At 39.7% G+C, this 26,605-nt stretch overlaps 1 protein-coding gene and 1 long non-coding RNA gene across 7 annotated transcripts in view; both read right to left on the bottom strand.

Moving 5' to 3' along the window:
• SPAG6 (sperm associated antigen 6) overlaps nucleotides 1-12,101 on the bottom strand; it is a 60,928-nt gene extending 48,827 nt beyond the window's left edge. For 3 of the 6 annotated variants that reach the window (XR_015740109.1, XR_015740108.1, XM_087916484.1), the window contains exons 1-2: nucleotides 7,696-8,190; nucleotides 5,930-6,025 (exon numbers count right to left, since the gene is read on the bottom strand). Coding sequence is in view for 3 of the 6 variants with exons in the window: in XM_087916484.1 (XP_087772610.1) it covers nucleotides 5,930-6,025; nucleotides 7,696-7,720 (121 nt within the window). In the remaining 3 variants the exon portion in view is untranslated. Of the gene's footprint in view, nucleotides 1-5,929; nucleotides 6,026-7,695; nucleotides 9,380-11,970 lie in introns of those variants that run through there. The other 3 variants (XM_026706248.2, XM_087916485.1, XM_026706247.2) reach the window with 3 other exon arrangements.
• Nucleotides 12,102-19,106: 7,005 nt separating this feature from the next.
• Nucleotides 19,107-23,087, bottom strand: LOC148123947 (uncharacterized). Its single transcript, XR_015739935.1, has 3 exons — nucleotides 23,048-23,087; nucleotides 22,645-22,841; nucleotides 19,107-21,207 (listed from the first exon to the last, which is right to left on the bottom strand). It is a non-coding gene; the product is annotated as an uncharacterized LOC148123947 (long non-coding RNA).
• Nucleotides 23,088-26,605: the final 3,518 nt, after the last annotated feature.

The following is a 26,605-nucleotide window of genomic DNA, read 5'->3' as shown; positions in this document are numbered from 1 at the left end:
GAGTAGTGCAAAGTACAAAAGTCTACACTCAAAGGACATATTGGGGCTCTTATGTATTTATGATCAATGAAATCTCTATCACATAATATACAACCCACAAAAACCGGAGCCCTTTGAAAACATGTTTCAGATTTTCTATTGGTCTTATCTGCATGTGCTTAATAACTTTAAAAACCTTCCTTAAGTGTTCGTTTTAAAGAAATTAAAGACTATTATTAAGTGTTATACCTTATGATTCTTTTGACTCTTGATGAATGTATCTTTTCTTTTATGTACAGAGTACAGCACCAAGACAAATTCCTTGTGTGTCCAATCACACTTCGCCAATAAAAAAATTCTATTCTATTCTATTTTATTCTATTCTATGAGGAAAAATTTCCTTGTTACTGAGATGATAAAATTATTTTACTCCAAAGATTACAGCTGCTACCAGTAGTGCTTTAGCAATCCTTTTTAATTGTAGAAATTCTGAAGTTAGTATTTAGTATTTATTTAGTATTTATTTGATTTGTCAATCACTTACAAGATACAGGTAAAAGAATATAGTTTTGAATATAATAAAAAAACAATAGGACAGGGATGGTAGGCACGATTGGTGCACTTATACACGCTCCCTACAGGCCTTTTAGGAAGGGGGTGAGGTCAATAGTAGATAGTCTAAGGTTAAAGTTTTTGGGGTTTGGGAAAGAAACCACAGAGTCAGGTAAAGATTTTTTTTCTGAATCTTACAGAACAAAAAATAAGGATTAAACATTGCTTCTTCCTTCAGATCCTGAACTTCTCCCATCCCAATGATGCCCTTGATGGTCTAATTTTATTTTCTACTAAGTTAGTACCGTCAGCCTGTCATTTCTTCCTATGGCATACAGTAAAATAGTGCATTTGAAAACAATGTTACAGCAAGGACAAAACTTACCAAATTATTTTACTATTTGATAGATCAAAAACTATGTTTAGGGTCATAAAGAGGAAAAAAAAATCTTGACCACAGATTACACTCAGTATAAGAATGTGCTACAACTGCCTGGGCTGCCAGGATAAAACATGAGAGTCACACAACAATCTATCACAAGTTTAAGAACTAATATTGGGCCTACAGATCACAATTAGTTTGAGTTGAAATGAAAAAGCAGAAAACAGCGAAAATAAATATCTGGAGTGAGCTGAATGAAAAAAAAAGAGTAAGCCTCTCCATCCCAACTATAGCCATCAGGCTCAATCTTCAGTGATCTTATGCCATCACAGTTCTAATGTACAGTGTTCCTGTGATACTGGGGTTTCTACAGTTGGAAACGTCTGAAATCTCTCAGCACTGAAAGGCTATACAAAGCCTCTGTTAATTGTATTAGGTCTTAAGACAAATTATTGTTTTAATTAACAATTAATTAATTAATTAATGCAAGCAAGAATATACCAACTGAATCATACTAGCAAAACAATGGTGAGCAGTTCACAAGGAATTCTTAACCTGTTCCCAAAAGCATTTTATCCAAAGTCTGGCCCCCAGATGTCCATAATCATACATACTGACAGCAAACCATAAGGATTGACCTATCACACAAAATGCAGATATTCTTATGAGTCAAAGGTTAAAAAACAATAAATGCAACAACAGACTTAGTACATAAATCAAGCCAGGCAGAAATAAAAAATGTGGTGGACAAACTCCCTGCTAAAATCTCAGAAATGCTCTCATCTATGAAAAAGCTTCCCCTGCCCCCCACCTTTCCATCACCCATATATAGAACTTAGATATGAATTCAGAGGCCTGCAGCCACATTCTTAAGAGCATATTAACGTGGGATGGGAGGGGGGTATTGTTTTTTGTTTGTATATAGTTTTTTTTAATTTTTGTAAGCTGCCCAGAATCACTGACAGTGACAGGGGAGGTGTATAAATTTTCTTAAATAAATATGGCTATGAGGAACAGCTTTCTGCCTACTCTTGACATGGCAGGTAAGCCTAAATTCATCTCAGCAAGGAGACTGGTTGTGCTGCTCCTGCACTGAATGTAATCTTGGTAATGTCAAGGTGGGAATTAGTGACATAACATATCCTCTCTCCTAGATGGAAAATCAAACACTAGTCTCTGTCATGAGCATATGAATGGGGCTGGGGAATTCCATGCATTTTTACTTCTACATTCACAAGATTACATATGCTCTAGCTCAGTGATGGTGAACCTTTTCCGCACCGAGTGCCCAAACTGAAACGTGTGCGCATGCATGTGCATGTGCTGGAGCACCGGAAACCTGAAGACCAGCTGGCCAGTGCATGCATGCCTGTTTTTTTGGCCATTGTTTGGCCATTTCTCAGGCCAAAAACAGCCTGGAAGCAGCGCAGAAAAGAACCCAGAAAATAGCCTGAAAACGGCCCAAAAACTGCCTGAAAAATGCCCTAGTTTTTGGTAGTTTTTTCCGGTGCTTTAGCGTCCGCAAAGACCAGCTGACCAGCGCCAGAAACCAGAAGAGCAGCTGGCAAAAGCACGTGTTCCGACAGAGGGGCTCTGTATGCCACTTCTGGCATATGTGCCACAGATATCACCAACACGGCTCTAGCTAGTCAGCTAGAACGTTTTTTGTGTTTGCTTTATGACAGTTCAGGAGCAATATTTATTACTGCCACAAATTATCAATTAATCAGACTCCTAAAAGACTGATATTAATATTCCCTTCACATAAATAGCTTCTATTTGAAAAAGCTGCTAGATAGCCCACACAAAGTTGGCTTCAATTCTTTCTTGTCTTTGGTGCTGAATTATTTCAACAGCTTTATGGTTGGCTTGTCCTGGCTCATCCCTATTCAGATCCTTCTCATTTAGCAACTGCCTCATTTAATGACCATCTGCAGTTATATTAGTGGTGAAAAATGTTACAACCAATCTGTATATTTATGACCTCCACCTGTAAAGCAAAGGAAAGCTGAAGTAAGATCTTAAACATAATCACAATTTCACTAAATTACCACTTCCATTAATGATCAAATTGCTAGTCCCAATTGTGGTCACTAAACAAGAACTATCTATACTTTAGCCATCCATCTTGCTGTCTCTTAATTTTCTGTGCCATGAGCTTGATGATTTCTTAGAGGAGACCTTCCATAAGCTCATGCCAATCCATCCAGGCTTTTTTTCGCCACCAAGTCTGGTCTTAATGGCACCACAACTCATGATCAATTTTTATTTCCATTGCCTCAAATTTATGTGCTGTTCTGTTCTAGTGAGTCTTTGTGCTTTGCTCTGAACCCGATTTAGAACCCTTTATAACAAGTTGTTTGTGTGGTGCTAGGCACTCTCAAGCGGAAAGACTCGGGACCATACATTAAGTTCCAATTAAGAAGATTTATTGCACAAGCCTAAACTAGGAATCTAGTTATTTAACAGTTAGCACTAAATTGGCACCAAATAAGAGTCAACAGAATTCAAAGGGGGATGGACTTGGAGCATTTTCAGATACATAACGATTCTGGTTAGAAGCCTCTTCAGACTTCTACTCTGGAATCTGTGTCTTCTTCTCCTACTGATACTCAAATATTTAAAACTGCAATTCTTCAATCTTGAATCAGGGGCTGAAAATGATTATTACAATGATCTTTAAATTTTCCAGCCATGAGAAGTTAAAAAAATTATGCGATTTCCAGCCCCAGAAGAAAATAATTGCCATAATGGAAGTTATCACTTATGCATCACAAAGAAGGGCCATCATTCCTTGAGATTAACAATGATAACTTTTGCAATTTATTGAAGTTTGTTTCATGACAAAAAAAAATCCTATATTGAAAGGATTTATAGAATTCTTCACATACTTTCAACATTACAGGACCTATGTGACTTCATCCAATTAAATGAATAATGTGTATATGTACAATGAATCATTGGAATTCTTTATTTCAGTTCAGTATAAATTTCTTTAAAAATTGTATAAAATTCCTGATCAGTTACTATGGGTTTATGGAACAATGGGAGCTATCTAGATAAAAGATTTGCAGTGATTCAACACCAATATATAAGACAATGAACATTTATACTGTTTAATTGAAGCAATAAAAGGATTAATATTCCTAATTCAATGTCTATATCAATATCACCATATCACAATAACATAAGAATACACAGCACTAAATTTTATAAAGTTTATAGTGCTCTGGGTTGTATCCAGAATGATTGAAATCCTTCGCCATTTGTCTAAGAGTTTATCACATTGAAATTGGAAGGTTTTGCATTTGAGTAGGCATAAATAGGCTTAGAACTAGATCAGACAGAAGTCAACATGAAAGTTTATCTATAGAGATCCAATTGTTTCTAATGTAGCTCATGCACAATTTAGTCTGGATCTAATCTTGCCATTTTAAGGCAAATTCTGTTAATATGAACAAGTATTTTCCCCCACTCCAGAGCACTTTCTAACAAAAAAAGAAATGTTACTGCTTTAGATATTTTATATCCTTCTTATATTGTTTAATCCTTCTTATACTGTTTACATCCTTCTTATATTGTTTAAAAAATTAAGTTATCCATGCCTTGTTTCTGTAACTGTAAGAATTTAGCTGTTACATCCTGCCTCTAGGCCTATATTTTTTTGGCTAAAACATTAAATGCATAGGAGGTGCTTCAGGATATGCTTGAAATGAAATTCCATATTAAAAGAATCTTTGTAATTAAGGTCAGTAATTATTTTCTAGAAAAAAATAAAAAAGTGACAATATACAACACTACTAAAAATACTGAAGAAATAATTAGGCCAATTTTGTATGCAATCTTGTTAAAATTAACTCAGATGTTCTTTCCAAAAAACATCCTGCTATATTATACTCCTTCCCCCTAGCATTTCCATATTCAAACTCTTTTTAAATTTATTCTCTTAAGGAACAGGGCTTAATAAAATGAAATTATTCTTCAATAGTTCTTTAGCAGAGCTGATACATAGTACAAGACCATTTCAATGATCTACCAGAAGGGATACAAAAATAATAAGAAAAAGAAATGAAAGTCTAAAGTTCATTTTCCTAATATCACAAAATGTACTTTTGAAAATACATGTATGTATTTAATTATTATAAAACATTCCTGAATTGAATGAAAATAATATTTTTTCATGTGTAATTAATTAAAGGATTACCACCTAATCCTGCATATCCTCATCAGTATTTACTCTTTAATATCTTCATAACTGAAATTGAGAATAGCAATATTAAAATAAATAATCCATAAATTTTCCACAGATTTTAAAAACAAAGTATATAGGACTGATATCTAACATATATAATAAATAATAATCATGTTTTTTTTTAATTTTCAACTTTGGAGAATGTTTATTTTTAATAATTACATTGTGTAATTGGTAGAATCCCTAAAAACATATAGTGTTAGGTATTTCAAGTTGATGCATAATTTCTGGGGCTAATAATTTTGCCACTGTTTGAACTTTTTTTTACATTTAAATATATCATTGATAAATACACCTAGAAATTATGTAAAATAGAACCAAAAAAATAACATTGCTAATCTAATAAAAATATACAAAATAGCAATTGAGTAATTGACATTTAAAGAAACTAGAGATCTACCGAACTGCTACTATAGAATTAGCTCAACCTTTAATATATTATTAAATCTAACCAGATTATATTTCGATGCTTTCCAATGGTGATTTCTTCAGTCAGAAAATCTGAGCACTAGGTAGTGAATTGCTGCTTACTTCTATTCTGTCTTTCATTGTCTATTATTATTATGAATAATAATATCTTTAACAATTTATGTCGGTAGTTTTAGAAAGCAAATATACAAGAGAATTTTATTATATAAATATATTTCTTATTTTTAGCCTTTGTGTATATATATATATATGCAAGATTCAAAAATACTAAGCTGCGTGTAATGGAATTAAAGAAGAAAAAAACATTTTTTATAGTCTTGTTTCTATTTGTTTACCTGCATTCTGGAGAGTCTCTATATTTTGGGGCCTAGTAGCAAGTTCTGCAACTGTCTGGACAAATTGTGTTCTGGCTCTTTGATATTGCTCAAAGACTGCAAAGAAGAAAGAAAGTAGAGTAAGTACATTTCAGTAACACTGCTCCACACAAACATCTTTGGAAGCACACCCAGAAAAAGACGTGTTGTGTGTCTCCCTTTGTTATGATCTATGCATGAAAAAGAACCACAAATTTCAGAAGATTAAATGTTACATAAAAAGGGAAGGCGCACCTTAAAATTGAGAAATAAATGATAGCATGGGGGTAGGCAAGAAGAAACAAGATATAGTATTTGCTTTATATAATTAAGTGGCTGTTATTTAAAATAATGAGCTCCAGCAACCGAGTCAAGAAACACAGTAAAAAAATGGGACTGACATTAAATATAACGAAGATCAAATTAGAGGCAACAAGACAAACAGCCACTTAGAACTGACAATGAATTATTGAATAGCTTCAACCTTTTAGGATTTATCAACAGTAAAGAAATGAGCAAACAAGAAATAACACTGTAGATTGATAAGATTGCATTGGAGTTTTTGGAAAAGATATTCAAATGCCAAAATATGTCAAAACCTACAAAGAGCAAAACTATGCAGGCAGTAGTTTTCTATGACAATAAACTGAAGAAATATTTGACTTCAGAGAATCGGAGCAGAATATTAATCTTTTGAACTTGTTTTGGAGAAACAAAACACCATATGACAACCAAAAGACCAGATCAATGAAAATTCTGGCTCAATTTGTTATATGGGGTTTCATTCAGAGTGACCGATATAATCATGCTCCAATCATATCCTGGACCCATCATGCATTACTTACATCTCCTGAGAAGCCCATAATGCTAAGAATGATGGAAGGAAAGAGGCTAACCAGAGGCAAGGTAATGTGTGCACTGTTGGAAGATCTACAGCACCAGGTTTGAATACAAAATAATAGAGTTGGAAGGGACTTAACCCTATACCATTTCAGACAAGTGACTGTCTCTTCTTAAAAGCTTTCAGTGATGAAGAGTGAAGAGGCAAGGCATTCCACTGATTGTTCTCAAAGATAAGAAGTTTCTTCTTAATTCTAGGTCACTTTTCTCCTTGGTTAGTTTCCATCCATTGTTTCTTGTCTTGCCTTCTGGTGCTTTGGAGAATATGTTTATCCCTTTTCTTTTTGGCAGACACTCAAATATTGATGAACACTGCTATCAATAGACATAGATAATCCTGGAGAAGGCCTAACTATATAGAGGGGTAGGAGTCAATATTGGTACATAATAAATATATGTAAACATGTATTCACACATATATAAATGAATATGATTACATCTTATATCATGTCATACATCATATTCTATTTAAAACTTTTGGGTGAGGACCCTAAAATCTAGAAAAATGCCTCTTAGACGCCTCTATAATTTGCTCCCAAATTATAATTTTTAATGTGCTAGGAGCAAAAGAGAATCAATCCATCAGAAGTGAAAGATGATTGGAGAGTTATAATACTGAGTATAATTTAATAAAATCAAATTTAGCTTTTGTCTTCCTTATCACTTTGAGGACAACCATCCAGGACACAACCTGGCATGAAAATAAATGGTGCACCTCAGAAGTATCTTACGTTCACATGCACATACAACACACGCACACACAAAACATACACACTTTTCAGGGTACTATAACTTAAAAACAATAACCCTGTGAAATCGGGGAGTCCAAACACTCCATATTTAAATACCTTGCAGGACCTGCCTCTGACTCATCCTTCCTGCTGAGAGTTCCCCCAAGTACGGTTTGGGGTGCCGGCTTTCGCGGTGTTGTTAGGATCTTTCGCCGCGGTCTTTCCCTACGGCTCTTTCCTCCTAAGATGTGGGTAGCGCCCCCGGACCAAACTTTAACAAGGCTCCTGCAGTTAGCAGCGCTGCCTTGCCCTCGGAGCCTTTTCAGTTTGGGCTGCGATGTGTATCCTTCTCCTTGGTAACCAAACGGAAGCAGGCGCCATCAAAGGGGCGGGAGAGAGCCTGCGGCCTGCGCCTCATTGTGACATCGCGACACCGCGCACCGGTTCTGGTCGTCGGCTGCGCCTAGGTCCGGGCCCCGTCCAAGAGGTGCGCGCGGTGCGATGGAAACTTGATGCAACGGCAGCCGCCGCGCCGAATCTTCCGAGCCTAGTTGGAAGCGGCGCGCGCGCGCTTTGCTTGCTGCGCTCCCTTCTTAAGACGAGCCTCAAGATACGGCGGAGAGCTGTAATTCTGCTCCTTTTTTCTGCTCCATTTCCCTTCGGGGTAAGTCCCGGAGAAGGCAAGCTTTGCGCTGTTGAAGTAACCAGCCCGAAAGACTCCATTCCACTCAAAAGTGCGTCAAGCATTCCTCTGGATGTGGTCTCTACAATTAGTACCTCTGACTTCTGATTCCACTTCTCGCAAGGCAGGCCTTTTGAAGGAACAAAATCTTGCTGAGTGTTTGGGCAAATAATTCTTCCACGCGAGAGATTGATGAAAAAGCAGCTGTTTGCATCATCTGCCGATGTTCTGTCTTCGCTTATATTAAGTGTTCCCTAAGATGACCACGGTTCCCAAGAACAAGAGTGCTCGACCTGCCTTACTTCTAATAGACTTAATAGGGCTTGCACTCTATAACCGCTTTCACTTCTGCTGAGATTTAACTACCCTTAAATTTTTAACTGTCAAGTTACATACATATAGTACAAATGTGCTTTTGTTCCTTAGGTTTATACATCTCTTTCTTCTAGCAGCTGAAAGGGCTAACACATTACACTTTTTCTCAAATGAAGTTCTCACAATTCAAAAAGTCATGGGCTAGGAGTGATTGGCCCCAAATCACCTATTCCTATTCAACACTTCTGCCACTATACCATGCTAGCTTAGTGTGACCCACCCTCCTTGCACTTATTTGATAAACTGTTATTCCACAAAGTAGCAGGAATTTTTTTTTTTAAAGTGGTTCTCTTTGTCCTTGCCTCCTCCCAATAAGAAATCCTTAATTTTCAGCATCCCTCTAGTGCTTAGGAAATAATACTCTGAGTAGCATCTTTTGGTCAGATTTTGGTTACCACAAGCTAACACATCTCTTTTCCTACAATCTTAGTGAAGGGAGGTCAAACATCTTCCCCCATTTGTAGCATATATGGAGATTAATATATTTTGAATAGAAATAAATAGGCACTTAAGACTCTTTTTCCAGTGTTACCTGTAGAAGGGGGGATTTTTCAAACTCTCACATTCTCACCACATTGCCTTTGAAACCAATAAACCCTAATAATAAATGAAGAAATTTTCCTTTTGCTTTAGTCAATAGCTGAAATCCAATAAGTTAATTTTTCTTCTGGTTTAGTCTAAACAAATGAAACATTTCCTTTTACATTGTGCACTAACAACAGTATGTATATCTGGCATATTCCCTTGGTTCCTTACATACACAAATCAGTAATCAGCCAAGATCCTCATCACAGGTTTCAGAATTACTGGTGTTGAGACAAAATGATCACTGACCATTACTGTCCCACTGTAATGTGAATTTCTCAGGTTTATATTTCTGGCAATCAAGTGAGCTGTTCTCTAACAGGATTGGATCTGTGGGGTTCTTAGCTCAAGACTCACAGGGCTGAAAAAATTGGCTGAGCAGGACTAAAACCCGACTCTTTAAGAAAAAAATAAAAGACAGTAATCTAAATTCCTTCATCCTAAATTCCTCATCCTGAAGCTACCAAAAGTCTTCAGGGTTTATCTGGGGATCTTAATTCCTATTCCTAGCAAATCCCAGTTATACTAGTATAGGAAAGCAAGACATAGAGCACTCAGATAAATTAAACATTTTTAAACATCTTTTCATTAAGGGTATTTTTCTTAGGGAAAGATTTAACATTGTGTATGAATTTAGTCGGCCAACAACAACCTACCGGAAGAGTCCCATTGAGGGTGATTTGCCATGTTTGGGGCAATTCCTTTTAACATATGTCATGCCGTGCATTTTTTATCACAAGCAGAGGTCACATCGTGTGGGTGATGAGACTTTCAAAAGGACCTTCACAAGTTCTTTGTGGCAACAACTGGGTTTGGCCAAGAAAAGATCTCACAGGCAGGTTACAGGCATGGCAGGAAGCAATTCATGGCTAAAACAAGCTTGTCTAAACCAAGAATCAATCATGAATGCTTGTTATCTGCTTCATAGACATCATTCCGGTCAAACTAATAGATGCCACTCAGAATGTTCAAATGATGCTGACATACCCCAGCTGAAGATGGACTAACTATGGAGATATGTACCTCCTCCACTTTGTCATTTGCTTATTCAATTTGTTCATTATTATGTGTTATACTTGCATCTTGGATGTAATGCACCTAAGGATTCCACCCCTTTTTAAATCCTTTATCTCTGAACGTGTTGGTAAAAACCATTGGGAGAAGGTGGACTTGATCCTCAGCATCTCTGGAAAAAGTCAAACATTTTAACCATTTCACTACACCAATTCTTCCTTTTAATTATAAAAACAATATGATGAATTGAATAAGACTTCTTATCTAGCTCATCTGGATTGTGGATTTATAATCCAATGTATCTGAAAGTCTCAAAAATAGAATACTGACATCAGGCACTTTATAGGACTTCAGAGGTGGGGACTTTTATCAGTCCCAGTTAAAGGAAACAATTAAATCAAGAGCCAAGTAAATCTTTTGCCAAGTAAATCACCGGCATATTTCACTCTTAAGTAGTCCATGGGCTAGTAGGTGTTCACTGTTAAAATCCAACAGTGGGAGATCCTATGCTTGGAAGTAAGATCCATTTTGCCCATCAGAAAAGGAAAACAACTTGGCTTCCTCTTTTTTCCTTATGACAGGCACACAAATATTTAGTTAGCATTTCACATGTACATTAAGCCTTCTTAAATATATTGAAATTAAAATGATGGGTCAACCTTTATTTCCCTCCCCACTGAATGTACAAAAATGAAAGGGATATGGGCTCATATAGCCTAGAGCATTTTGGTTTCAATATTACATAAACCATGCTTGCTGAATGCATAAGCTAAATCAAATCAACTACCTTTTGGCTCAGTGCAGTGAGCAAACCCAGCCTAGAGGAACTAGTGCAGATTGTATTTTCCATCCTTCTTTATGGAACACCAAGGAGTCCCTTTTCTCCTGGTACCGATACTGATTTCTTTTGCTCCTTAAAAAGCAGCATTGTGTTGCGTCTTTGGTACAGGAGAATTGTAATAGGCCAGAGCTAGCCTAAGGGGGAAATATTCCCAGAAAAGAACGAAGTGTAATGTTCTTTTCTCTTTAAGGATGCTGCTTTAAAGTGCCAATCCTTAACCAGATACAAGGCCTGCAACCTACCAGCACTCAGAGGGTCAAGTAAGGCTTTGCATGTGAAACTCAAAAGTTTGCGCAGTAAGGCAATTGCAGTTCTAAATCAACGCACTTGACTTTTCCCGGCTTTGAACCTGTGGCCGAGGAACTGCCTATTCCAAGTGAACGATACACTCTCGGCCACCATATTTTCCAAGCCACAGTCTCTGAGCAACCTGCAATTTTCTGCCAAGCGGGCAACAGAAGTCAAAACCGCCCATTTAACATAGGGCGGGGCGGGGGCTATAGCACGGCGTGCGAAAGACGCTGTGGGGCGGCGTGGCCACAGCTTCTGGGGACGCGTGGAGGATCGGCCGCCAGGAGATCCCCGAGGGGCCTGAGAAAAAAAGGAAAGAAACGCCCCCCCGCAAAAGATCAAAGCATCACCCGACCACCGTGCAGCCTGCCCGTGTGCACAGCTACTTGGCAGAAATTCCAGTCCGGGGGGCTCTGGGGAAGTCTGCCTAGGATTTCGGCGGTAGCAATAAAAGTGCGCAATTTGGCCACGGTGCAGGGTTCCAGCCATGCGCGGTGGATTCTCTCTCTGGTTCTTAGAGGCCAGAGAAAAGCGCCGCTTTCCACCACCCTAGACTCAAAATAGCCTCAGGAAGGAGAACTTGAAGCAAGCAGAACAAAATAACCTTTGCTGCTGCTGTCTCCTCCAAAGCCTTTTCTTTTCTGCGGCTACGCGAATCAGCTATGACGCAGCTTAGTTACAGATTTAAAGGCCCACAGCCGCAAGACTAGTGTAACGTCACGCGGCATTCTCTGTGACGGGGAGTGCGCATGCGCAGCTTTGTGGCCGACTTCGCTTCCTCCAGAGCGCGGCTGATGCCAGGGCGCCCGCGAGCTTAGAGTGTTTTTAGTATTTATTTTTAAGCTGTGCCAAAGCCTCTATGGTTTCTTTTTTATGCGCATTGCTTTTCTTTCCTGGTTGCAGTTGAAAAGGCGTGTCCATTTGCGCTCGCACACGCATAGACTGGATTAAGATACTGAATTATGTTGTAGTTTGCTTAATAAAGTACCAGCGATTGATCTCATTTTTCGCATGCATGCACCCACATCTCCATCAGGCTATTTTGCACGTTACTGTATTTTCTTTCTGGGAGAGCAGCGTTATGCAGAATACTAAAACAAACAAAAAAATCATAAGCTAAAGAAATCAAAGGCATTAAGGAAGAAAATTAAATATCTCACTATTGCAATAAAATGTAAACTACAGATTGTGGAATAAATATAAAATAGGCTAAACCAAAACAATAAGCATCTCAGGGGAATGTTTGAACTCCAACTCATAACCCAATACTATAGAAGAACTTTTCTTCTGCACAGAAAGGTATTTCACGACATAACAGGCATCATAATATTAATAGCAAATTGCTTTTCAGTTAATCTGGTTGGAAATATTCTTACTTCTATGTAATATATCTGATTTCTAAGTAATAACTCGACCTGAGAACAGTCTATGCCCAATTTAGCATCAGTTACAAGTACAAAGATCCCATAAACATATATCTACAGCATATTCTCCAATGATCAATTATTTCAGTAAGGTCACATGCCATTATTTGAGAATCACTATACAATTAAAATGGAGTTGTCTTGTCTGCATAGCTGCAATGGATCCAGCCAAGTTAGCCTGCAAATTAGTGTGTTCTGAGCTGAGAAAAGTTCATTAATCTTAAATCCAAGAATTTCTCAACTGCTGTAGCAGGTGCAATCTAATTTGTTGGCCATGCCCTATTTCTCCTAGGGGACCAGTTAAAACTACACTTAATTCTATGCTAATATTGCTCATCGGGGACAACTATGTGTAGGACCCAAGCTCCTAGTAATCACCATAAGGCCCTTCTTCACTTTCACTTTACATCACCACCACCTAAGCTCCCTCAAAACTGTAGTGCTTCCCTGCAATCTTCTCACACGCAGGTGATTTGGTTCCTTTTAGGAAAAAAGCTGGCTGTCACTTGCTAGCCTAATTGCATTCTTTGTTCTAAAAACTATAGTGCTAAAACTGTGCCTGGTGAGCAGGCTTACTTTTTCAGTTAATGTTTACTTTTCAGAGTTAATCATAACTGGGTTCCTTAGAAGTAATTTGCTTGCCTAAATACATAAAAAGAAGGCAGATTTAATTTATAGAATGAAAAGTTTAAAGATTTGGGTATCTGTTGAGTAAATAAAATGAACAGAGCTTGCAAGTTCATGGTTGTTAGGTATGAAGATAGAGAATTTTTCAATGTTCAGTGTATTTTTTTAATATCTATCGTGATGATGGTATCTTTATTTTCTATTCATTTACTCAGAAATTTGGCTAAGGTATTAGGCTGGAAAGCAAGAGACCATGAGTTCCAATCCCACCTTAGGCACAAAGTCAGCGACACCAGTAACTTTTTCTCAGAAGGAGCCAATAACAAACTACTTCTGAAATCTTGTAAAAAAAAAAAAGCTGCAGGAATTTGGATAACCACTGGACCTCAATGTTGACTAGGGGTACAAAAAGAGTGCTTTTAACATCAGTGTGCTATTTACATCTAGGGAGACAAAGCATGGAGCTCTCTATTTACTAAGGTTTTATTTGGTGAATGAAAATTTAATCTAATGAGGAACAGCCATTAACTATAATGGGAATATAATATGCTTTGGTTTGTTCTGGTTTGCATTTTGATCCTGAAGCCTGTCTCCTCAATTTTGAGAGATTAACTCTAAGAGCTGAGTGGAAAATCTGATACTATCCATTTTGAAACAGAAATTGGACTGTTTGCTAATGACCAAGGTAAAGTAAAACTGAACAATGTTCTTCCAACTGAAGAACATCAGTTCCAGGTATTATCTGTGTGGATCAGGATTAAAAAGTGTGGCCAGCACAACCATGACTGATAGTTCTATCTGAAATCCATAGTTTAAAATGTCAGAGGGGAATCAGTTTAGGTGAGATTACTTTTCAAATGATTAAAAAAATTTTTTTTAATCCAACTGGAGTCATGTACTGGGGGGGAATTTCAGAATTTATACTAAGGCAAATTTTATTGGGCCTACAGAAGTTTATAAAGTTAGTGCAAATTTCCCAGTTCTTAATAATTCTTCATGAGGCAAGAATGTAGAATGTGAGAGTCAGAAGGGGAGACAAGAAGAAAACTATGGTTCTTGTTGAACATATATTAATGTCATATTTTATAGCCTAATGGCAAGTGATTAAAGCCAGTACTTCCAGGATTAGCACTCCCAGAATAAAGGCACATAAAGAGATGTGAAACTGGATCAGGTTTCTTAGGCTTTAAGCTAATTCAATCTTCCTGAACTCCAGACAGACTGGTTTCCATCCACGTGTCACCATAACTGGGTTTTCGGTTCGCTGTTTAAGACATTCCGGTGCTGGAGATTCGTTTGAGGACCTGGCGGCGAGCCATTACTTTCGGCAGCACGATTGAGCCGTCTCAGAGGCTCCCTCTAAGAGCTCCGCTGAATCTGGTTTCAATCTGGGATACCGCTTCGGTTCGGCAGTTCTTGGAGATGCTGAAGGAGATCTAAGCTACACAATCTTGGCCCGTGACCAGGCTTCCGCCTTGCTACTTTCGGTTTCTGGCCTGATCAACCGCTTCTCCTCGGGTTTTGACGGAAGCAGTGCGATCTTTGCCAGATACATGAATTCAATCGCTATCACTAAACTGAAGATCAAAACCACATTTAAATGTGAAATCCTGTTTCCTGGCGCAGATGATGAGCGAGGAGAAGCGAGTTTAGAGACAACGACTTTATGAGTTTCCTCCTCTCCCACTCTGTTTACAGAGTCTGCGCAGCAGTTTTGTAGCTTACCTTGTGTGAACCCAGTTGTTTCAATTTGTAACCCGGGTTTATTTATTCTCTTGAGCGGACCGAACTCATGAGGGCTAATTCAATAAAACAAGATTAGGCGAGGATGCCTTCATGTGTCATATGCTAAGAGCCGCTTACTTACGCTAAATTTGTTTCTTATATTGTTAAATGTATAGAACCATAGAGTCTCCCATACGTTTTGATATGGTATCTAAATTCTAGCCAAGACTCCGCACAAGCCTTTGGGAAACACAGGAATTCTTTGGGTGAACCAAAGCATTTCAGCGTCTGCCAAGGATTAGACGGTTGTCTTTGTCGCACTCGTGAGGTACAGCTGAGTTATGGTGTCCCTACATCGTACCGAAAGGCAGTGGGTAGTACCGGGTCCGGAGAGTTCAACGTCTCCTTGGCGCCCTGCTGGACCAGTCTTAAGCCTGTTTTTCTCCGAAAGAAATCTCACTGACTTCGGCAGCGCAGGGAGAAGAGCCCCCAGTCAAGTGCCAAGGGTTGACCTGAGACCTCTCCGAAAAATTTTAGAAAGAGGAAGGGCTTCTTTCCTCTTTGCTTCAGCTGCAGTTTTGAGACAGCCAAGGAGCCTTTGAGTTTGGAAGTTCGCATAATTTTCCCTCAAGCAAACTCAATCAGAGGAGCAGCTGTCCAGTGAGACGGTTGGAAATACATTTTCTCCTCCTCACCCCTTCTCTTTTTCATTGGAACTTAAATTTGTTTCTCTGCTGCCAATTCTTCCTGAAGTGCTGCACTCCCAGAGATGCCTCGTGTCCTAAAATGAAGTGGAGGGAAAGAGTTTAGAGTGTAGAGTGCAAACTATTTGAAGCAGATCTGTCTGGCCTGGAATGTTTGAAAAACCCAGATCTCTCAACCGGCATCTTTACGTTTCACTACATTGGCATCCAAATCTCATTTCTAACGGTAGGGGAAATGCTGTCTATCTCCTACCAAGTCTGATTCACAGCAAACACCTGCTTGCCAAATAAAGTTTAAATGTTAGGCAGGGATGGGATGTTTGGAGACACAACCCCAGACCCTGGTAATAGAAGTCAAGGAGGAAAAAAAAAACAGTTCGTTGGAGGAAATGAATATTGGCGTCAAGCCTATTTTAATTTAATGTTAGTACTTAAAAGAATGGGCTCCCATTTTATTTTCAGCCTTACCCTCTTTCACAAGAGGTTTAGAAGCCTTGGAAGGAAGGAAGTTGGGTAAGAGTGAACATATGTGAGCATCCAGCATTACCTCCAAGCCAGCTAGGTTCCAGAAGCATCTGGCTGCTGCCTCCCTATGGAGACCTAACCTCACCAGAATGCTAAAACTATTGGAAATGGGTATAATCTTCCAAGACTGATTTAGCTGTTTCTTCCCTTTTATAGGTTTTTAAATTATCTAAATTAATAAACAAAAATACACAAAATTATTAAACAAGGTGAAAAAGAGAAGAAAAGAAGCAAAAACATACAAGACAAATATTTAGATATATATATATATCTCAGTAAACCAAAGCCATAATTTATTACAGTTCTCCATTTTATAATCCAGGAAATCAGGGTGACATCTGCTTGAGATGCTTCCAAATGTCATTTTGTTCCTCTGGACTTAAAAAAAAGGTTCTATTCCTTTTGACTAGGAAAAGTCCTCACATATTTCCATCAAGCTCATCTTCCTTACTCTGACCAGTGGCAGAAGTATTTCCTTTTCTTTGTGTTTGAAATTTAAAAAAGTATTAGCATGACCTGGAAATGATAAAGCTGATCTTGCTGCATATTTCTGCATCACCACATCTTTGATATACTACTCATTTTAAAGCATATACCCTTGGAGATTATTTTGACTACATAATTTATTCACCCATTTTATATTTCTTTAAACCCATCAAACAAATAATGTCATGTTTTCCTCAAGAGCATGGGGCAGCCTATTGCACTTTTCCTCCCTATTTTTTTCTACCAGCACCACAATTCTGTGGACTAGATAGGGTTGAGAAGGGAGAGCAATTTTCTCAAAGTCACCAAGGCAGCTTCTATGGTATGAGTGAACTGAACTTGCATGTCCCTGACATAGTATTTACTACAACACACTGGTTCAATTTAATTTGAGGAGTGACTTCCCCCAGTGTTTTTCACATTTGCATCTTATTGTGTGAACCCAGCTAATTGGGTTTGTGATTGCACAAGCATCTCTTGATTTAATGTCACTATTCCCATAGTGTTTCTTTCATCTCTTCCCCGACCTTTGAGGGAGGCAGCCCTTAAGATGCTTAGCCATTCTACTACAAAACCAGTTTTTTTCCTTATTCCAACACTATCCAAAGACAGAATATAAAATCTGTTAAGTTTAGCTACTATTGGAGATAAGACTGTCAAATGCAATGGCTAGGAAGAGCGACAGGAAAAAGGTCCTCAGAAGAGAACACCAGGTTCCTGCAAATGTAGCCTAGAACTGACTCAAAAGAACCTTGTTGGATGGCAAACAGTCTACCTGGGAGCTGGAAAGGGCTCATCAACTTTTTACAAATAAGAATAGGGGTGTTCTCAGAGTATGGGTTGGTGAAAAGAGCAGGTATGGATAAGCCATGGCTTGTATCTTAGTGCAACTTCTCAACCCTATTATATTAATCCAGTCCCAGACTTAGGTGACTAAACTATGGTAATAACCCAAGATGGGACTCTTGAAAATAATTAGGTATTTGTTTCATATGGAGTTCAACTTCAGACTTTCCAGGCTCCTGGATGCAAATGTAAGCTGCAGAGTGGATTCTTAAGGGATACGGCCACATTGGCATTAAAGACTATTCAAGGCAAAACAAGGGTGTCCATTATCAACCTGAATATACTTTAAATGAAATCTCAGCATCAAAAGTAAATACCAGCATTATCTCTGTACGTTACTTCTTAGAGCTGATTCTTAGAATTTTGGTCTATCGTTTCAAGGTAAGGAATGGTGCAATAGACTTCAGGTTATCAATCGTAAAAGAAACATTCATATGAAATAATGCAAAGATTTTTTTTAACCTGGAGAGGCGCGGATGGTGGGGTGGAGAGGCGCCTTTATAAATGTTAGTTAGATACTTTCTTTAATTTCCTTTTCATTGAGACCATTGACTGATTATGTGCCTTCAAGTCAGTGTGGACTCTTCCGATCTATAGATAGCCCTTCTTGAATGTATTCCCGAGAGAAAATTGATGCCAAAAAGCTGCGAGTTTTGAATACTGTAAACACCCCAAAAGCCCCTCGGTGCCCCCTCGAAGCCCACTTCCATGCGGCACTCTTGTTGGCCAGCCTAGACTCTGCGCTCCCTCTAAAGGAAGGGGTCTTCTGACCTGCGGACTTTGTCCCGGACTTAAAGCTTTCTTCATCTGTCGGACTTCACTTTGCATTTTGCAACGCAGTGGGAAGACATCCCCTGAAACGGGATTTGCTGCAAATCCTACGATTCCGTGAGAGGCTCCATGTGGCGGAGAAGCAGAAAAACCCTCCCCTCCCCGATCCATACGCATGTATGTCCTTCCCCGTCAGACGCCCTGTTCTCCTTGAAATGAATGTGAAGTACCTTCTTTCTCCTTCCCTTTAACAAAAAAAATATATAGCAAGAGATTTAAAGTTGGCATCCAGAAGTACTCTTAGCCCCCTGGTAATCTACTTTCGCGGGAGCTGAAGGAGAAGCTGCTAATAGAAGCTGCTGGCTGGCCTCGTAGCGTGGCGGGGAATGAACTGCCATCCGCTGACTGGAGAAATGGCAAATTGTCCGCCGAGTAGCTTGACGACCCTCACCGTAGAGAGCAATGTTTGGAGGTATCCTGATACTTGGGGAACGGGCGGTGGACCTCGACCCACAAACTCCGCCAGTAGCGAGCCCGCGTCGCCCACGTCTACCTACCCCGCCCCTTTGTGGTTTGCCGATTAACCTAGGTCAGGCTCTCTCGCCTTGCCTTAGCTGCCGGGGATGAGGGCAGAGAGGAGGGAGGCGTGTGTCCATTGAGCTACCTCATATATATCCAGGGCCGCACCTGCTACCCCCCCCTCTAATAATTCGCTCTCTGGCTTGAGGGAAATGGGTGTGGGAGAGACTTAGTCCTGGAAGTAAGGAGTCCGGAACCCGCCTGCCGCCTCTCAGCTGCTGCTGCTGCTCCTGGCAACCGAACAGCAGCACCCAAGCCGGCGAGAGCCCGAAAGAGTGGAGCTCTCGGCGTAGTCTGGTATCCCTCTCGGGCCTGGCGGGGCGCCGAGTGGTCCTGCATCAGAGGCTCTCCGGCGGAGACAATGGCAGCCAAGATGTCAGAAAGTCGAGGGAGCGCCGGCCACCGTTGCTTCTGTAACCTTTCAGGCTCGCTTTGGGAGCAAATTGGCAGCTGCTAAAGAGCTCTTACTGGCTGGCGGCAATGGGGAATTCGGATTCGTAACTGAATTGGGGTGGGGTGGGGTGGCTAGGACCGCATCGTGGATCTGGACTCCCTTCTGTTTCCTGCAGGCAGAAGCTGCGAGAAGACACTTTTAAAGGCGACCCATCCTTTGGGAACTTATCGAGACATATGCAGCAGTTTGTTGTTACCGATGTTTAAATCTTTTTTTTTTTTTGACATCAATCTTCTTTCCCTCTTGCATACATCGGCAGATAGTGAGGAGAGGCGCAGAATCCGACTATATTAACGCTTTGTGATAATTTTGTCCGTGCTTATAATAATGTATGGATCGTAAGTAATTGGTCATTTTAAGAATTAATTTTTTAACAGGAGGGTTTTGCACTTACTTCTTTCCTCTTCCCTCCTCATCTCCATTTACCTTGTATTTCAGACTTGTGGAGTGTGAAGTGAAGGATTTACATCTCCTTAAGGACCCTGGTTGGATCCAAATGGGCTTTAAGTAAATATAAGAATCAGTAGAGCAACAATCTAGTCAACATTCAGAATCCGGAAATACAACCGGAAACATTCAGTTTCATGTACATTTTATTTTACATGCTTGAAGTCAACTTCCCATACTTAGCCTTTATCCACCGTCCCACAATCTGAATATATTAATCACAAATGGCCTATAACTGTGCTGGGTGACTTATTTCAAATCTTGTACACCACTTTTCTTTAGGTGTACTTAAGATGATATCTGGGTTTATACCCCCAAATGCAGTTTCATTGTTTCAAGTTTCTTGAAAGAGTTATTCTAATGCTAGAGGATCACTGCTAAAATATAACAAAGCAATCTATAAATAAGATGGAATTATTCTAGAAGTTAAGAATAAATTATGCATCAATGCATGAAGATAACTTGATAAAAACTGTAGAAAAAGAAAGAGAGGTGCTGGTTTTGACCATTTCTAAACTCAGAAGTAAGACCTGCTGGGTCCATTAGAATTACTTTTCAAAAAGTCTGCATATGATTGCATGCCCAATCCTATTTCAGTTTCTGCAGCTTCAAAGCAGAATTATCTCAGCAGAATTAAAAGGGTCTTCTCTTAGCAAATTTGCAAGAAAGAAAAAAAACTCCTCCCTCCATTCTGAGATGAGGATCTATATCTAAAGTTGGTTGCAGACCTTTATAACCCAACCCGACTTTTCTCCAGGATATATGCGTGTTTTTTTTCTTCCACCCACCACATTTTATTCTCAAAACAATTCTATAAGGTAATGGAAGAAAGACTATGTTAAGGCATTAGTTGAACCCCAATTTATTAATAACCATAATTGGGTTCCTGCAAAAGGTAAATCATACATTATTATGAACAAATCATGATACCTCACAATGCAGAGAATAATAAAACTGCTTTATAGATGGCAATATCTTGAGTTCACCAAACTGGCCAAGCCAAACTCGACAAGCCCAGGTTATATTTTAACCATGTTTGAACCAAAAGTGAGTGAGTGAGTGAATAGACCTTCCCATCATAATGTATATGTGAATAACTTGAACTGAATTATGAATAAATTCCTGTCAGGATCATCCTCACAACTGTTTAAGAGGTAAAGCTTCTCTGGCTGCATGGCTCCACATCAATCCTTTAAATGTCCTCCTGAGCAGGACTTGAGTTGACATATTTGTCTTCTATTCACTAGACAGTGCTGGATCCATGTATCAGAAACATGTATTTAGTTGTAAATTCATGGGACTTGGGAACACTGTGACACAGTCCTCAACATTTTTTAATTCCTTGCAAGTTCATTCAAGGCTTGCTCTGTAATTCTTCTTGCTCTTGCCTTGGATCCCTGTGTGCACCCAAATACTACAGAAATGCAGAAAAAATGCAACAGGGTTTCCCATCTGCTCAAAGAATTATCCACATAAATCTCTGCCTGCCATTCTATCCAAGCTTAGAGGAAAGTTTTCTACAGGTCTTGAGCCCCAGAACTATCAGCCAACACCATCACTTTGAAGGCTTGGTGTGAAGGAAACAAGGATGGTTTATTTACAAATTATGTGGGGAAAATATTTTTCTAGCATTTGGCTGGATTGTAAACTTCTAAGGAGTCTGTCCATAAAGCCACAGAAATGTTCTTTCACACTCCTTCCCTTCTAGGGGGGAGCAATATTCTGAGTTTCTTCTCCCAGATTTCAAAACATCAATAGTTGGAAAAAGAAACCACGTTTCACATACTAATCTGGATTCCAGAATTTCATCTTGAAAATAAGTTTCTAAGGGATTTAGAATATGGTTAGTTCTTGGAGAAAGAGAGGTATCCTTTCTCTTTTCTATAGAAAATAATATTTGTAGCTTGTTGAAATGAAATGTCAGAGACAACCAAGGATCCCTGATTTATTTTATCTTTCTTTTGCGAATATATAAACCTCCTTTTAGTTTCGGATCTGCAGAATTACATCATTGAATTTTATTCTGTAGATAAGAGTGAAAATGAAAAGTACGTTGCTTCTGAAGGATATGCCGTATGGTGTAGTAGAATTTACTATTTTAATCCCATTGCATTTAAACGTTATTAACTCGAGAGACAATGGGTGGCTATTATAATTGAGAGTAGTGATCCATCGAACATAGAACAAAACCTCCCAATTTCCTTTAAACTTGTTGCAATTGAAGTGTAATCGAAGGATTGTGCATCCAAATTTTCACTCAGCTCTAAAATTTAGCTATGCAAGAGAAAGTTTCTCATTTTCGGATTTACCAGTCAATGAGGGATAAAAGAGCATTAAAGTTACATGGCCCTGCAATCACCATCCTTTGGAAAGGGGACACAGGGAAACAATAATCAAAGCAGTGCAAAGGGGAACTTCTAATTGCTAGATTAAAGACATAAAGGACTAAAGTCAACTTCCAGAGGTTTCGAATGGCGCCTCCTTTGGTCCCCAAAATAAATGGCCTTCCCCAACCTGAGGAGCTTCAGTGAAGGAAGGACGCTCAGCCCCCAGGCTCACAAGGACCCGCAGCTTTGAATGCGGCGAGATGTGCCCCAAGGCACAGCAAATTGGCTGGACTTATGGCTGGAAGGGCAAGCAGCACCGCCCGCCGAAATAGTTTCCAAGGGAGATTTAGAGTATTTTGCTACCTCGTATTTAGATGCAACCCATTCAGGTCGAAGGGACTCATTTCGACGGTCGTGAACTTTTATCTTTTGCGGTTCCTTCCAGGGAATTGTCAACTTATAACTTACTGGAACTTTTATTTCTCTTTGTGGATTTTGATATCTTTTGCGATGCTTTTTTGTCGCCATAGAATCCTAATTATGGTTTAAAATTCCTCCATCTGGATCAAAGAGAAACAAGAAGGCACATTTCGGGAAGGCAAAAAAAATGCCTTCGGTCAAACAGCGACCAAGAAACTAGAATTAACATGACAGCTACTGCTATCTGGTCGCCTCCCTCCCCCCACCCCACGCTTCCCCCCTGCACCGGCCATTTTTCTGTTCTTCCGATCCCAGCCCTTCCCACATCGGCTGCCAATACTCCTACCATTTTCTAATTTGACGGCTGTAGGACTCGGATACGGGCCGAGCGGGCAGGCAGCGACGATGCATTGCGCAGGCGCAAGATGGCTCCTCAGAAGTTTTGTGGCAGACCCGGCAAACCGAGTCGGGGTGGGTGGGGGTGCTGCTGCCTGGGAGTCCCGCCGAGGAGGAAGCGCTACCTTTTCTGCGGAAAGAAGAAAGGCCGGCCGGGGGTGCAGCAATCAGCAGCAGCTTTGGTGCTCCCGATCCAGCTGAAGGCAACCCCAGGAGCTGCTTGTCCAATTCCCCCGGGTCTTTGCTCCTTCCTTCCAGACAGGCTGAAGGTTTGCAGAAGTTTTTTCTCTGGCGTGAGGAACCGAATCAAGACCAAACACAGCAAGGCGGCTTTCCAGGACAGTCAAGTTGGGCGGGAGAACGGAGTTCACCCAGTTCCTATCCCAGCTAATTGAAGCAGGAACCGCTGCTTTTACATAAAGGATTTAGGAGGAAACAGGTCAACCGCGCGATGGTTGAAGGCGATGGCTTGTTCAACTGGCCCCGCCAAGCCAATTCCCAGGGCATGTTAAACGAGGAGCCCTCACAAGCTTAGCTAATTGTGCAAATTCGAATCACGACCTATACGTTTACCCTGTGGGCTGAGTTCGAATAAACACGAAGGTCTGCGCTCACCGTTTCCTGAGGACCCGGGCTAAGACAATGCCGCAGGTCTTTGCAAAACTAAAGCATGTGCTCTCTTCTGTTCAGGAGGGCGTTTATGCCCCCCCCCCCGATGGTTTCTGGCTGCAAAAACAAGAGGGGAGGGAGAAGAGGACCCCAGACTTCTTTGGCTCACGGGGCAGAGATTGTCTTCTCTGCAGGCCCCCAGGATGCTTGCTATACGTTCATAGGAGGACAATTCCCATCCAGTTTAGAAACTGTCTTTAACTGAAAAATAGTTTAGCCAATTAATCCAGTTTCGGTTTGGCAGGGCACTCAGAACATATAGACAGACCCATTTAGTTTGAGGTTTACTGTATGTTTGGGAGTATCAGTTCCACAGTCAAGTTCTTTTCTTTTTTTCCACTCACATTGTTATCCCTTGGGTTTTTAAAGATTTTCCTTTACATGTCCTCTTGCTTCATTGTTCCTGGTTCCTTTCCTTTCCTTGTCTTTCCTTTCCTTGTCTTTCCTTTCCTTGTCTTTCCTTGTCTTTCCTTTCCTTGTCTTTCCTTTTCTTGTCTTTCCTTATCTTTCCTTTCCTTTCCCTTCCTTGTCTTTCCTTTTCTTGTCTTTCCTTTCCTTGTCTTTCCTTTCCTTGTCTTTCCTTTCCTTTCCTTGTCTTTCCTTTCCTTTCCCTTCCTTGTCTTTCCTTTCCTTTCCTTTCCTTGTCTTTCCTTTTCTTGTCTTTCCTTTCCTTTCCTTGTCTTTCCTTTCCTTGTCTTTCCTTTCCTTTCCTTTCCTTGTCTTTCCTTTCCTTTCCCTTCCTTGTCTTTCCTTTCCTTTCCTTGTCTTTCCTTGTCTTTCCTTTCCTTTCCTTTCCTTTCCTTTCCTTTCCCTTTCCTTTCCTTTCCTTTCCTTTCCTTTCCTTTCCTTTCCTTGTCTTTCCTTTCCTTTCCTTTCCTTTCCTTGTCTTTCCTTTCCTTGTCTTTCCTTTGTTTTTCTTTCCTTTCCTCTCTTTTCCTTTCCTTGTCTTTCCTTTCCAATCTTGTCTGTTTTTTTCTCCACTCCTTTTTTCCTTTCTCTCACATTTTTTTCAGCTGAATGTGACCACACAGATCTTTGCTGAATAGCTTTTGGACAGCGGAGATCAGAGATAAGGAGTCTTCCTTGGTGCTGGAGAGGATCTGGCACAATTAAGTTTTAACTCTGACCAAAAATAATCCTCTCCAAACTGAAAAAAAAAACAGATAAAAGAAAATCAAGAGACAGAAGGGGGCGGAAAGAATTAAACTGTGGAATAAAAAAATAGACTTCAGTGGGAAATGATTTTGATCTACCAGGCAAAAAGCCTTTACGGGAAGAAAACGGCTCCAATCTTGTGCATGTGTGACAATGTCAAGATGATATCATAACTTTCCCCGGAGTAATGGACATCTGAACAGACTCAGGTAGAGGCTGGGGAGAATCAAGGCTATGTGCCTCTCCAAACAGACAATTGTTTTTGTTTTGGGAGAAGAAAGTCAAGTCCACCAGAAACATTTATTTAGATAAGTATCCAGGTCACTGAGGACCGCTCAATTAGGGTACTAAACCATAGGGAGTGGGAATGTCTAGGGGACCTATTCCCATAAGTCTGTCTCAAAATGACCTGGAGAACAAAGGGGACACCGTCACCATGTAGTCTGAGTGTCTTCTCTCCCTCTCCTCCAGTATATTTGTTCTTAGAAATGCAAGAGGATTCCAACCCAGCAGATAGGATTTAATTAAAAAGTGATGCCTAGCCAAGGAGACCTGGTCCTAAGAATTTCAAAATATGTTTTATTTACCATTGAAATTTGAAATATATCAATTTGTTCTCTGTCTGTCCGTCCGTCCGTCTGTCTCTGTCTCTCTCTCTGAAGTTCTGTATTAAATATGCCATATTCACAGCTTTCTGAACAACCTGCACTGTTTCCATTTTACAGACTGGGAATTAAGATGAAAGAATACTTATGGAAATGGACAAGCTAACTTCCTGTTGAAAAGTTCTCTTGCTGGTTTTTAGGCCTAAAGATTTTTATTTTATCTCAAAGTTTGGCAGTGGTTTTGGCTATAAGGGAAAAGCATTTTATATGTGCAACAAAAGCACCTATTTTTTTTTTCTTATTTTGAACACTGGTCGATTCTTTTAACTGAAAACCTTTGCTTATTCTGTGAACTAGGTATTATGAGAATGTTTTGACTTTAAACCAGTGCAAAGATTTCTACAATATAAGAACTTAAGTGGCTTGAACAATAGTGATAAGTAAGCCAGGTTCCAATGGCAGAGGAAGGAAAATACAACTACATTTTACTTCTCTTTCACCTAGTATCCAGTCTGTGCTGTTGGTTTTTCATAACAGTTCAATACACCGAATTTATGAGAGCTTCCTGTAGCAGCTTGCTGAGATTAAACACCACTAAACTTACTTTCTGCCAACTATACATACATGGGATTAATTTTTTAAGGTTGGTTACCTGAGGATAAATCTGCATTGCCGGTTTTACTGGAAATATAGTTGTGTGTCAATGTGTATGTAGGCATGCATCTTCAAATTCTTGAAAATCCTTGGTAAAACTGAGGTTAGAATTAACATTATTGTTTCTTAGCAGAAAAACTGAACTTCCAAGAATAACAATTATATTCTTGAGATGAATCTAACTTATATGACCCTGAATTATTAGGATCATCATCGCAAATATCCGTTAATATGAGAGTAGGGATTTGCATGTCTGAAAGCTTGAAATGGCTTGTCTTCCCTTGTTTCCAAGTCTGGGCTTTTCTTTCTCCTAAGGCATAATGTGGTTTGCCTGATTCTACCTTCATGTGATCTGTTAGCCAGAGCATTGTGATTTATAAATCAAGGTTTATGGCTTGACTTTTTGATCAAATCCTGCCAGTTGT

This window comes from Pseudonaja textilis, chromosome Z (assembly GCF_049901715.1).
Source record: "Pseudonaja textilis isolate UNSWEBS1 chromosome Z, rPseTex1.2, whole genome shotgun sequence".
NCBI lineage: Eukaryota > Metazoa > Chordata > Lepidosauria > Squamata > Elapidae > Pseudonaja > Pseudonaja textilis.
This window is presented reverse-complemented; position numbering and strand designations above follow the sequence as displayed.